Raw genomic sequence first — 14,134 nt, 5'->3', positions numbered from 1 at the left:
GGTTCAACGACGCAGGGGTACATCAGAGAAACCATCAAGAGGTCTGATAACAAGCGACACTGGGAGCAAGAATCTCTCGCTCTCGCAATTTCCATGCCAGGAAGGTGAAGTAGGAGGTGTCAGCGAGTCGTACGCACGGCCTCCTCTCTGGGCGTCCCGTTGGGTAAAGGGGAGCGTACGGGTCACGTAGGCCTAAAGCACGTCTCTGAACTCGGTAGGGGGCGGGGAGAAAGGGCACGCAGTGTGCGCGCAATGTGCGCGCAGCGTGCGCGCCGGCCCTTCCGACGCCTGAGCGGGCGGGCAAACGGACGGCTCCGCCCAGCCGCGGGCTCCTTTGCCCCGCCTTCGCGGCGCCCGTTTCCTGGCCCTCCCCACCTTAAGCGAGACCAACGAGAGGACACCGCCTGCGGCTAGAACATCCCGGCCAGGAGCGCAACCGAGTGGCGCGCCAACGTGAGAGGAAACCCGTGCGCGGCTGCGCTTTCCTGCCCCTAAGCCGTTCTAGACGCGGGTGAGTGGCGGGGCCTTGACCCCCACCCCGAGCGCACCCTGACTCCCCTCCGTCTCTTGGGGGAGGCCTGGGCCCCAGCCCTCTCCCAGCATGCTCCACGCGGGATGCTTGGGCAGGTGCAGCGGGAGGCTTGTCAGCACAGGAGACCGAGAGCCTTCTTCCTGGGGGCGCTCTCTTGGTCCTTCAGAGGGATCTCTAGGTTACCATGTCCTCCCTCTCACTTTTCTTCCCTATTTCGTCTTCCTTTTCCGTACTTCACCTCAACTACCTTCACCCAAAAATGTTCCTCTAAAAACCATTGGGGTAGTTTCAGTTTCATTTGTGCTCGTGTGCAGTTTTAAATTTCTTTCTGCACAAAGTATCCTATCATATGCATCCCTACTGTTACATTTTTTGCCTCTCTGATGGGGAAAAAAATCTCCTTAGAATAATTTTTGCAAATTATTGTGTTTAAAATGTGTAGACTTACTGAGTTTTGATCCCTATTTTTGCAGCCAGGAGTAGGATCGCCATCAGGAAGAATTCTGACACATATAACATAATTGAGCAAAGAAACTGTGTGAATTACGTATTGGCCAGAAATAATGAAAACTGCATGACATGAAATACAAAAATCCTATATAAATTAATTTTAGGGTGCACCTGACAAATTTTTTGTTTGTTTGTTTGTTTTGAGACAGAGTCTCGCTCTTGTCGCCCAGGCTGGAGTGCTGTGGCGCGATCTTGGCTTACTGCAACCTCCATCTCCCGGGTTCAAGCGATTCAGCCTCCTGAGTAGCTGGGATTACAGTCATATGTCACCATGCCCGGCTAATTTTTGTATTTTTAGTAGAGACAGGGTCTCACCATGTTAGCCAGGCTGGTCTTGAACTCCTGACCTCAGGTGATCCACCCGCCTCGGCCTCCCAAAGTGTTGGGATTACAGGCGTGAGCCACCGTGCACAGCCGACAATTCTAATATTATGCAGCGCTTGTTTTCTGTCACTTCTCTTCTTAGAACTGTGTTTATTGACCAAGTTCTGTGAGTGACAGAGGAAAGCCTTCCTGCCTCTTGCGCCACCCACCACTCAGAAATTACATCTGCCAAACTATTCCACACCTTGTCTTTCTGGTAAAGTCAAAATTCCATTTCCTCTAGAAGAAAACCATAGGAGTGGTTTCCTTGTAACAATATGGTGCTGTTGGGTGCAAAACATCAGTTATGGTCAACAGATCCCACTTTTTTTCCATTTGTATGAAAACAAGGATATTCAGTAACCCATTTATCAAACTCTAATGTGGTAGAAGCACTATGGCAATTATTCTGTAATGGAAAAAAACATTAAACTGATTCGAGAAATGTGGTTTCTAATCCACTTCTACCACTGTCTGACTGTGTGACTGAATCAGTTACTTAACCTCTGTGGACTTCCATTTTCTCTCTGTAAAATGAGAGAAGTCACTGACATTGGGTAGCTTTCTAAGGCTCCTTTCAACCATAAGAGAAAACGGGGAAATCTAAGTAGCTCAATAGATCGCTTTTTTCTGAAGATGGAGGGAAGATTGGAAAATTCAGCCTTTACTAGAATAAATGGTTAACATACAATTTTTTTGAACAAGTGTATTTAATATCAGCTTTTAATTTCTTTTATTTATTTATTTTTTCTGAGACAGAGTCTCACTCTGATGCCCTGGCTAGAGTGCCATGATGAGATCACAGCTCACTGCAGCCTCCACCTCCCAAGTTCAAGAGATTCTTGTGCCTCAGCTTCCTGAGTAACTGGGATTACAGGCACCCACCACCACGTCTGGCTAATTTTTTTGTATTTTGGGTAGAGAGAGGGTTTCACCATGTTGCCCAGGCTGGTCTCGAACTCCTGAGCTCAAGGGATCCACCCACCTCAGCCTCCCAAAGTGCTGAGATAACAGCCATGAGCCACTGCACCCAGCTCTTAATTTCTAATTGAAATAAAAGTGTAAAGTTTTCCGTTTTTACTTCCCCAAAGAAGAAGAAAATTTGTTTTGAGGAAATAAAAATGTTTATTAATAGGCCCCAGATATGTCTATCAATATTCCTTTTTCATCCAAAAAATGCAACTTTTTATTACAGGCTTCTATTACATCAATAGTTGGGATACTGTATTGGAAACCATTTAGTTTTAGGAACAAAAGGGTAAATATTAACATATATGATGTTATTCTCAAGAAACTTGGTTTAGATTTACTCAAAACACTTAAGGACAGCAGCCATCGGTTAAAGAAAGCACTATGTTGAGAACAGAAATGTCAGCACAATACCACTGGTGATTTGCCATTTATAGGTGGTTTTATCTATTCAATCCAAGGTTTTGGTGTAAAAATCCATTATATTTTTAGAGGTATTTAAATAATGCAAGCTTGTGATGTGAAATTCTTTAAAGAGAACGGTGGATGGATAACCTCTGTAACACTGGTTTCAAGGGTTTATTAAATCCCCATAGATGAAGTGCAAAACAAATTCTCCATAGAGGAGTTGTTGCAAAGTTCCAGTTTATACCAAACAGTAATCAGATTCCATTGGAAGCTAAAGATTTTGAGAGTCTTTTGTACTATATGCAACTAACTTGATTTCAAGCTTGGGAACCTTTAAAAAAAAATTAAGAGCAAAACGTAAGTATATAAGGAATACCAAATCAAATTTATAGACTAATCCTTTTCTATTAAGTATTTTAAGAGTCTTTTTCTTCTTTATAGGAAAAATGCTTTCTGAAAGCAGCTCCTTTTTGAAGGGTGTGATGCTTGGAAGCATTTTCTGTGCTTTGATCACTATGCTAGGACATATTAGGATTGGTCATGGAAATAGAATGCACCACCATGAGCATCATCACCTACAAGCTCCTAACAAAGAAGATATCTTGAAAATTTCAGAGGATGAGCGCATGGAGCTCAGTAAGAGCTTTCGAGTATACTGTATTATCCTTGTAAAACCCAAAGATGTGAGTCTTTGGGCTGCAGTAAAGGAGACTTGGACCAAACACTGTGACAAAGCAGAGTTCTTCAGTTCTGAAAATGTTAAAGTGTTTGAGTCAGTTAATATGGACACAAATGACATGTGGTTAATGATGAGAAAAGCTTACAAATATGCCTTTGATAAGTATAGAGACCAATACAACTGGTTCTTCCTTGCACGCCCCACTACGTTTGCTATCATTGAAAACCTAAAGTATTTTTTGTTAAAAAAGGATCCATCACAGCCTTTCTATCTGGGCCACACTATAAAATCTGGAGACCTTGAATATGTGGGTATGGAAGGAGGAATTGTCTTAAGTATAGAATCAATGAAAAGACTTAACAGCCTTCTCAATATCCCTGAAAAGTGTCCTGAACAGGGGGGGATGATTTGGAAGATATCTGAAGATAAACAGCTAGCAGTTTGCCTGAAATATGCTGGAGTGTTTGCAGAAAATGCAGAAGATGCTGATGGAAAAGATGTATTTAATACCAAATCTGTTGGGCTTTCTATTAAAGAGGCAATGACTTACCACCCCAACCAGGTAGTAGAAGGCTGTTGTTCAGATATGGCTGTTACTTTTAATGGACTGACTCCAAATCAGATGCATGTGATGATGTATGGGGTATACCGTCTTAGGGCATTTGGGCATATTTTCAATGATGCATTGGTTTTCTTACCTCCAAATGGTTCTGATAATGACTGAGAAGTGGTAGAAAAGCATAATACGATCATTGTATAAGACATGTGTTGTCATTATTTGTAGTAGTAACTACATATCCAATACAGCTGTATGTTTCTTTTTCTTTTCTAATTTGGTGGCACTGGTATAACCACACATTAAAGTTAGTAGTACATTTTTAAATGAGGGTGGTATTTTTCTTTAAAGCACATGAACATTGTAAATGTGTTGGAAAGAAGTGTTTTAAGAATAATAATTTTGCAAATAAAGTATATATTAATATTATATTTATGTGATAAATTCTAAATTATGAACATTAGAAATCTGTGGCACATATTTTTGCTGATTGGTTAAAAAAATTTTAACAGGTCTTTAGCATTCTAAGATATGCAAATGATATCTCTAGTTGTGAATTTGTGATTAAAGTAAAACTTTTAGCTGTGTGTTCCCTTTACTTCTAATACTAATTTATGTTCTAAGCCTCCCCAAGTGCCAATGGATTTGCCTTCTCAAAATATACAACTAAGCAACTGAAGAAAATTAAAGTGAAAGTTGAAAAATATCCCTAAGAAAAAAAAACTGAAAATTACTTACAAAATTGAGTAATTTTCCTGGAAGCTAATTTAGTGTCATTCCTCAGAGCATACGCAATTTCAGTGTAACTGTCTGTACTTCAGCATGCAGATACTGACATTGGATTGGTGCCTATGAAGAATGTCATGTCATTTAATTGTGTTGTTTCTCAGTTAATCAAGCTCCCAGCTGCAATTTGGATAAAGATGTGCTCTTGCTGGGTCAGTGAGTTCTGTGGAAATTTGAAGAACTTGTTTTGGCCATCTGGCAATTTCACTTACCTGAGTTGAATCTGTTCTGTATTTTCTTTTGTTTTGTTTTTTTGACACAGAGTCTTGCTCTGTCGCCCAGACTGGAGTGCAATGGCACAATCTCGGCTCATTGCAACCTCTGCCTCCTGGTTTCAAGCAGTTCTCCTACCTTAGCCTTCCAAGTAGCTGGGATTACAGGTGCCCACCACCACGCCCGGCTAATTTTTTGTATTTTTAGTAGAGATGGGATTTCGCCATGTTGGCCAGGCTGGTCTCAAACTCCTGACCTCAGGTGATCTACCCACCTTGGCCTCCCAAAGTTCTGAGATTACAGGCATAAGCCTCTGTGCCCATCCTGTTCTGGATTTTGTTTCCTTGTTCAAGTTTAGGGATTTTTCCCATATTCACGGCTGTACCATATCTGTTTTCAGTGTGGAGGTCCTAACCTATCTACTTTGCGTTATCATACCTTTTCCCAAATTTCAATGGCTACTCAGAAACTTAATCTAGTGGTAGATGCAATAGCTCCTGTACTGATAAATGTGTGAAATGCTTAGAGCTGACTTGTTCTATAATCCGGCCAGCACATGCTGTAAGTCACCATAGAGTGTTAGAGCATGACATTTTAGAGATCAATATTTCCTGTAACGGGCCTCATGATGGTAATGGTCTCCCACAGCTTTAGCAAACCAGAAAGAAAATTTCCTTAAGAAGGCCTTGGGCTTGAAGTTATTGATCCTCAGGGTAGTGTGTAAAACTTTGCTTTATTTCTGATTTTTCTTATTAAGGGTTTTGGTTAACATGAAGTGTTATTAGTTTTGAAGAATAACAAAACCCCTTTATGAAGCCCCCTAATACGTGGTCTCAGATGCAGTTACTACAATCAAATCATGTTCAGTGTGAGTATAGTAATAAACAGTATCTCTCAGAGTGTGACACAGCTTATGTGTCACCTTGCCCCCAACACCAGTATATTTAAAATTTTTCTATTGCATTTATCATCTTCACTTACATTAGTATATCAGAGTATCATAATAAACATGTCAGAATGCATTACATTATTTGTTTTGCTAATGAGTACTAAGATAACATTGCCTTTTAAACTAAATTGATGCTCTTGATTGTATCTTTATACATGAGTGGTTTTTTTGTTTGTTTGTTTGTTTGGGTTTTTGAGACGGAGTTTTGCTCTTGTTGCCCAGGTTGGAGTGCAATGGCGCGATCTCAGCTCACTGCAACCTCTGCCTCCCAGGTTCAAGCTATTCCCCTGCCTCAGCCTCATGAGTAGCTGGGATTACAGGCATGTGCCACCACGCCCAGCTAATTTTGTATTTTTAGTAGAGACGGGGTTTCTCCATGTTGATCAGGCTGGTATCGAACTCCTGACCTCAGGTGATCCACACACCTCAGCCTCCCAAAGTGCTGGGATTACAGGCATGAGCCGCTGCGCCCAGCCAATACAGAAGTTTTTTTTAATGAAATGTTAGATGTCTCAAATAATATGCTGTCTCTCTGAACTTACTTGCAGCCAGTCTTGTAGATAAAATCTGAATCAATAACAGAAAATAGTACTACTGAGGTTGTGGTTACAGATTTGATCACCATATACGTCTGTTAGCTTTACATAGAAAAGTAATATATTCAGTAACCAAAAACAATAACCCTAACCCCACTTATGATGAGGAGAGAGTTGGAAAGAATAGAGGTCTGATGGAAATTGATCGGGATTGTGAATATACTCTACATATGGCTAGTGGCTGTCATATTGGACAGCACAGGTCTAAGCAATTCTAAGTGTAAGATCCCACTCCTGACTGAGATGTGAATAAGAGAAAACGTGAAGTTTCCTCTAAAAGTTGTATTTGTTTGTCTGGTTGTCTCAAATGCAATGGAAACCACAGCATGACTTTTAGCAGGCCCCAGACCATTGCCTTATGTGAGTTAAATCACTGGATCTTCCTTTTCAAAAGTAAGACATTGGATCTGGAGCAAAATATAGATTTAGACCCCTTGGCCGTTTTCTGGGGGCGGTGGGCTGGTGGGGGAGTAAGCTAAAAGGTTGCTTGTGTATCAAATCTGATTCATAATGCTCAGATTTTTCTATGATGCATTTAAACAAACTCAGTTATTGGATGTTCTTAAAGCAGGGCACACCTGTAATAGAAAAGTTGCTGAAAATAGAGTCTGTTGATGATGTACCACTAATTTCCCTTTCATTTGTTAAGAATATTGTGTTCTGGCTGGGCATGGTGGCTCACGCCTGTAATCCCAGCACTTTGGGAAGCTGAGGCTGGTGGATCACCTGAGGTCAGAAATTCGAGACCAGCCTGGCCAACATGGTGAAACCCTGTCTCTACTAAAAATAGAAAAATTAGCTGGGCATGGTGGCGGGCACCTATAATCCCAGCTACTCAGGAGGCTGAGGCAGAAGAATTGCTTGAACTTGGGAGGTGGAGGTTGCAGTGAGCCAAAATCATGCCATTGCACTGCAGCCTGGGGGACAAGAGCAAGACTCCATCTCAAAAAAATATATATATATATATATATTGTGTTCCTTTTGGTATGGGCTGACTTTGATGCACTCAGTACTTGCCTGAGTGGTTATGTGAGAAGCATATGTTTATAGAAGTTAGCTTTCTTTTGGCATACAAGACATTCAGCCATGTTTATCAACTCCCCCCCCAAAAAATATTGCCCCAAATTTTAAAAATAACTATACTTGACAGTTTTTACAAGTTTGAAAAAAATTACAAAAAATTACTCAATAATTCTAATATCCCCAAAAATAAAATACTATAAAGCATTTAAAGGGTAATGGGAAATGACTTGTTTGGAAAGTATAAAATGATGAAATGGTGTATCTCTACGGTCTCTACCATAATAAAAAAGAAATCCAGCTTTACTAGTGTGGCATCCATACACTATAGTTTTGTGTATATTGGGTGTCTATGAGGTCAACAGTAGGCAGTAGGCCTGGTACTTTGTGGAAAGCAAAAGGAACCCAAACTCATAATTCATCATAGTCAAATAATCATTTCACATAAGCTTTGCATGAGCAGTAAGACAAACTGTAATTTAGTAATGTAGTATTAGAATATAGTGGTCAGCCCTGGATTTGATAGTTATTTATTTGTTTTTTTGCCCAGGCTGGAGCGCAGGCACGGTCTTGGCTCACTGCAACCTTGCAACCTCTGCCTCCTGGGTTCAAGCATTTCTCCTGCCTCAGCCTCCCAAATAGCTGAGATTACAGGCATGCGACACCACACTCGGCTAATTTTTGTATTTTTAGTAGAGATGGGGGTTCACCATGTTGGCCAGGCTGGTCTCAAACTCCTGACCTCAAGTAATCCACCCGCCTTGGCCTCCCAAAATGCTGGGATTACAGGCATGAGCCACTGCGCCCTGCCTGATAAATGCTATTTCTTCTAACCCACATAGTTCCCATTTCTTTAGGTTTCTACTGATTACATGCAAGAATAGCCACATTAGTTATGCCATTGCTTTGGAAATTTGGCAAAAACCCTAGCAGAAAGAGCAGGACTTAAAAATAAGACTCAGGTTTTAGAGAGATAAATAGGAGGGATAACTGCCTTTAAAGAGTGACAGACTTCCATTAGAAGAAAAAAAAATGCTTTGATCTAGTGAGTGAATGATAGAGATATCCACCTAGTTTCCCAAAGTGTTGAATTAATAGAAATATTCCAATAGTCAAAATACCACCCCTGTACCATCTGAGGGGAAGAGGGAAAAACTTCCTGGCTTATTGGAAGACTGAATGCTGGCACTGATCATCTTTTTCATACTTAACCACTTTAAAGCACTTGCCTGTAGCACGAAGCTTCAGGGAATACTGCCTATTCTTCAACTCATCGCCGTACAACAGATAAAACATGAGCCATATATAAACATGAAATATAATTTCACATTTTCTTTTTTCTTTTTTTTTGAGACAGAGTCTGTGTCGCCCTGGCTGGAGTGCAGTGGAGCGATCTCGGCTCACTGCAAGCTCCGCCTCCCAGGTTCACGCCATTCTCCTGCCTCAGCCTCCTGAGTAGCTGGGACTACAGGCACCCACCACTACGCCCGCCTAATTTTTTTTTCTATTTTTAATAGAGATGGGGTTCCACCATGTTAGGGATGGTCTCGAACTCCTGACCTCGTGATCCGCCTGCCTTGGCCTCCCAAAGTGCTGGGATTACAGGCGTGAGCCACTGCGCCCAGCCTTTAATTTCACATTTTCTAATAGTTACATTTAAAAAGTAAAGACACAGGTGAAACTACTTTTAGTAATATATTTTATTTAACCCAAATATATCCAAAATATTATCATTTCAACATGTAACCAACAGGAAAGAATAGTTTACATTATTTATAAAGTCTTTGAAATCCAGGGTGTATTTTACAGTTAAGCACATCTTAATTCAGACTAGTCACATTTCAAGTATTCAGTAGCCACATATGGATGGGCAGTGGCTACCATATTAGATAGCATAGGTCTAAGCAAGTCCAGAAGTATGAGACCCCAAGAGCTAAATGTGAATAGGCGAAAACTTAAAGTTTCTTCTAAAAGTTTATTAATTTTTTTGATTTTCTTTAATGCAATGCAAACTGCAGCCTGACTTACAGCAAGCCCCAGGCCATCTCCTTGCATGAGTTCAATCACTGGATTTTTCTTCTCAAAATTAAATCATTGGATCTGGAGCAATATATAGATTAGGCCCCTCAATGTTTTTTCCCTTAAATTATAACTGAACCCAAACTCTTCCTGTCATTAATTTTAATATCTTTTTCTTTTTTTTTTTTTTAAGATGGAGTCTTGCTCTGTTGCCCAGGCTGGAGTGCAGTGGCACAATCTCAGCTCACTGCAACCTCCGCCTCCTGGGTTCAAGTGAATCTCCTCCCTCAGCCTCCCACATAGCTGGGATTACAAGCACACACCACCACACCCGGCTATTTTTTTTTTTTTTTTTGTATTTTTAGTAGAGACAGGGTTTCACCCTGTTGACCAGGGTGTTCTCAATCTTCTGACCTCGTGATCCACCTGCCTTGGCCTCCCAAAGTGCTGGGATTACAGGTGCGTGCCACCATGCCCAGCTAATTTTTTTTTTTTTTTTTTTTTTTGCGACAGAGTCTCGCTCTGTTGCCCAGGCTGGAGTGCAGTGGCATGATCTCAGCTCACTGCAAGCTCCGCCTCCCAGGCTCATGCCACTCTCCTGCCTCAGTCTCCCGAGTAGCTGGAACTACAGGTGCCCACCACCATGCACAGCTAATTTTTTGTATTTTTAGTAGAGATGGGGTTTCACCATGTTGGTCAGGCTGGTATTGAACTCCTGACCTCATGATCCACCCACCTTGGCCTCCCAAAGTACTGGGATTACAGGCGTGAACCACCGCACCCGGCCTTTCCCAGATATCTTCAGAGCAACTGCTAGTCCTGCTTTTACACATTACACTCTACATTCTCATTGCCCCACTTAACTAACCCTCCCTCATGTCCTTTTCTAAAGATGTAGAAAAGACTTTGAAATAGCATAACATTTAAATGGTCACAAATCACCTGGCTTGAAAGTGACTAATAATAGGAAAAGCAGACCTCAGGACTGAGTTCAATTTCAAGATTCTCCTACTCTACTTTGCTATTTAAGAGGGAAACAGAAAAACATTACTCCAGCCGCACAAATATGATACTGTGCAAGCATCCCACTCTTACCTCATTCAAATCCTACCCATATTTTCCCATTGTGGAACACAGCCTTGCCAACTTATACCTCTCTCCAGTAACCCATAAAGATGGTGATTTGAATTTGGGCCAAGATTTAACATTTTATGAAATACAAGGGGAGTTTTCTGCAAAACACAGGATTTACAGACAAGCAGACTTAGGTTCAAATTCCAGCTCTGCCATTTATTACCTCAGAGAGGTCATACAACTTCAGAAAAGTTGTATGACCTCTCTGAGCCTTAGTTTCCTCATTTGTAAAATGAGATTAAAATCTACCTCATGGATTCATTTCTAAGATTAAGCAAGATATATAAGTAGAGCTTGTGCACATGGTAGGTACTTGGGGAATGTTATTTCTCCTTCCCTCTTACTCATCTGGACAACTTTAGCATTCTAAATAGTTAAATATGTATCAATCTTTTGTATTAAATATCTTGATGGTAAAATATTAAAATATTGATGTGAATAACAGCTGGTATTGAATATTCAAATTAGGGGAACTCTTTCATTGTTTTAAGATAACATCTGTACATTTAATCTGTGCCATGCAATAAAACAGCTTTTCCTGAAACAGCCTTTTAAAAACTATTTTTAAGAAATTCATAAGTTACTTTTAAGAACATTAGCTTAGAACATCTTCCCCTTTCACAACAAATTAGACATTAGAGCCAAAATTGCCCAAATTGTTATGGTTTCTATCTCCCTACACTTTAATCAAGATATCTGTCTTTATATCAGCAAAAACCACTGCTTAAGTGAGATTCCTGCATCCCAATAACTGTATCTGGGCATTTGGTACTTGAGAGGATTGGGTTTGACAACACCCAGAAGCTAATGAGGCCATGTGCCTTCTCTCAGACCTTTGCATTCAGGAGCAAGAAAGCAGAAACACTTTGTGGACTCCTTTTCAGACACTTTACAAAATGTAAAATTTTAACCTTGTGAAACACAAAATAAATGCAGGATAAATGTCCGAACATTTTAGCCCCTACTATTTTTGAAACTGAATAAAGCCATGCTAGTGAAAAATATTTTCCCGTCAGTGCTTTTTGGAAGCTATTTAGTAGATATTAATTTGATGGGTTAGAAATTGCTATTATCCCATTAAATGAAGCTGTTTCTACTTTATATTCAAATATATTTCAACTTGAACTTGCTTAAATCTAAAATGCTTACACAAGCAAACTGTAGAAATAATTTAGTCACGCAAAAGAAAACTTTTTCTTAATCCTGGATAAGTCAACTCTCTAAGAAAGCTGTCCAGGGCCTACAGAGCAAAAAGGACTTTCCTTCCAGCCTCCTCACCATGTCCAATCTAGTCCAGATGTGAAGAGTCAATTTTGGTTTTAAACAAAATTTGCATGCAGCAGCATTAGAACTAATGAAAACAGTATCCAGACTAAGATGTGCATACAAAATCTTTCAGATCTTGAGAAACTAAAAATGTGTTAAAATATCAGTAGGCAGGAACAGACATCTCAAGCTCCACTGATAGGGAAGCAAAACTGGAACTATATGCTGCTTTTACAAGGGTCTCAAATTTAAGCTCACTCAAGGACTTAATATTAATAGACAGTGTCAAACTAACATGCAGTTTCATCATTAAATCATCTTATTGGTTTACAAGTTTCCAAGCCTCAGGGCTTCATTATGCATCAGCATAGGACAACCCCAGAATTTGGGGACAAAGACAACATCGCTTTTTGAAAGAGGTGGTAAGAATAACAACAGGTTGGCCAATCTTGGAAGTCACCCCAACACGGCTTCCCGTGAACCAAAAAGGGAATTGAATTTTACTTGTTTTCAAGGCATATGTTTGGAAAAATAGCACTTTCTCCAAGCATGTGCTTAGTTAGAACAAATGATTTATTGCTTAAAACCCAGTCTTTTACTCACACGCTTGTGAAAATAAGAAATTACCTATTTCACCATAGATTATTAAATGGAAGTTAATAGCTATTGACAATCGAGCCTTACAATAAATTAAAATTATAAAGAAAAAGTAAATATTCCTGTCTTTAAATTCTAGGTGGTAGAGTTCTGAGAACACTTACAATGAACTTTAAGGGAGTAATTGATTATGCCTTTGAAGTCTCCTATAGTCACATATTGGCTGAAAGTAAAGCATTTTAAAATTGGAGAATGAAATGAAGAGCAATAAAATTTGTTATATGAAAACTGTGGTTTTACTTTTAAAATGGGATTTTAAAAATGTATTAGTTGGGCCGGACACGGTGGTTCATAACTGTAATCCCAGCACTTTGGGAGGCCAAGGCGGGTGCATCACCTGAGGTCAGGAGTTTGAGACCAGCCTGGCCAACATGGTGAAACCCTGTCTCTACTAAAAATACAAAAATTAGCCGGGTATGGTGGCGCACACCTGGGATCCCAGCTACTCGGGAGGCTGAGGCAGGAGAATCGCTTGAACCCGGAAGGCAGAGGTTGCAGTGAGCCAAGATCACGCCATTGCACTCCAGTCTGGGCAATGGAGCAAGACTCCATCTTAAAAACAACAAAAAATGTATGAGTTGGATGAGTTTGATTTTTTGCTTTCTGTTTCTGCCTAAAGATAAACCAATTTAGCATATGTTGATATTAAGATGTCTGTCATATTTTGAATATTAGCCTGTTGATTTACAGTCTTCCACATAAGACTGATGCCTGAAGCTCAATTTTTGGTTAACTGCTTCTGTTAGTTACACACCTTTTCCTACTTTCCTCTAATCCAAGTCTGTTTAGTCATTTGAAATATCAGTTTTCACCTGTTACTATCACTAGCTATGTTTGCTATATTTCACAAATACATTTCTAAAACAATCCATTTAATTAGAATTGGACATTAATAGTGAGATGTCATTCTCCGTAACAACTAAGATTTTAAGTAGAAATTATTTCACTAATTCATCTTTCATTTCTTAAAGTGTTCAAGGCTAAAATTTGGAGTTAATTTTCATTCTAAGAGGCAAATATTAATTATACTAATGAGTTCGGATGTTTTTATTTCTTTTTCCTCCCAATGACCTATTCTTAATGAACATGGTATTATTAAGAGAAATTCCAGTGAATCATCTCCTGTATTTTTCCACATGCATAAATTATATCCCCTAAGGAGAGCCTCTTAAACAGACAAATGAACCTAATAGTCTCAACAATGATTTAAAAACTGGTCCTCAATTTTGTTCATTCATTCCTGATCTGGTGGAGCTGTGGTCCTTTACTTGGTTTTAACACAATATTCAACAAATTTGTTGTTATAGTTGATAATATCTACTCATTCTTTTACCTGCCTTAAAAAGTGTAATAAAAGTATACAGAGTATAAAATACATACAAGTATAAAATACATACAAGTATAAAAAAATATAATACATTTAATTTACATGCATCAGTCTCTGATGACAAGTATGATTTCTTAGAAACTGATGCAT

At 39.7% G+C, this 14,134-nt stretch overlaps 1 protein-coding gene across 1 annotated transcript; it reads left to right on the top strand.

Annotated features, from left to right (window-relative positions):
• The first annotated feature begins 297 nt into the window (after positions 1-297).
• Positions 298-4,604, top strand: C1GALT1C1 (C1GALT1 specific chaperone 1). Its single transcript, XM_050776127.1, has 2 exons — positions 298-511; positions 3,224-4,604. The coding sequence occupies exon 2, from the start codon at positions 3,229-3,231 to the stop codon at positions 4,183-4,185; it is 957 nt and encodes a 318-aa protein (XP_050632084.1). The 5' UTR covers positions 298-511; positions 3,224-3,228; the 3' UTR covers positions 4,186-4,604.
• Positions 4,605-14,134: the final 9,530 nt, after the last annotated feature.

This window comes from Macaca thibetana, chromosome X (genome assembly GCF_024542745.1).
Source record: "Macaca thibetana thibetana isolate TM-01 chromosome X, ASM2454274v1, whole genome shotgun sequence".
NCBI lineage: Eukaryota > Metazoa > Chordata > Mammalia > Primates > Cercopithecidae > Macaca > Macaca thibetana.
The sequence above is the reverse complement of the archived record's forward strand: the minus strand, read 5'-3'. Positions and strand labels throughout refer to the sequence as shown.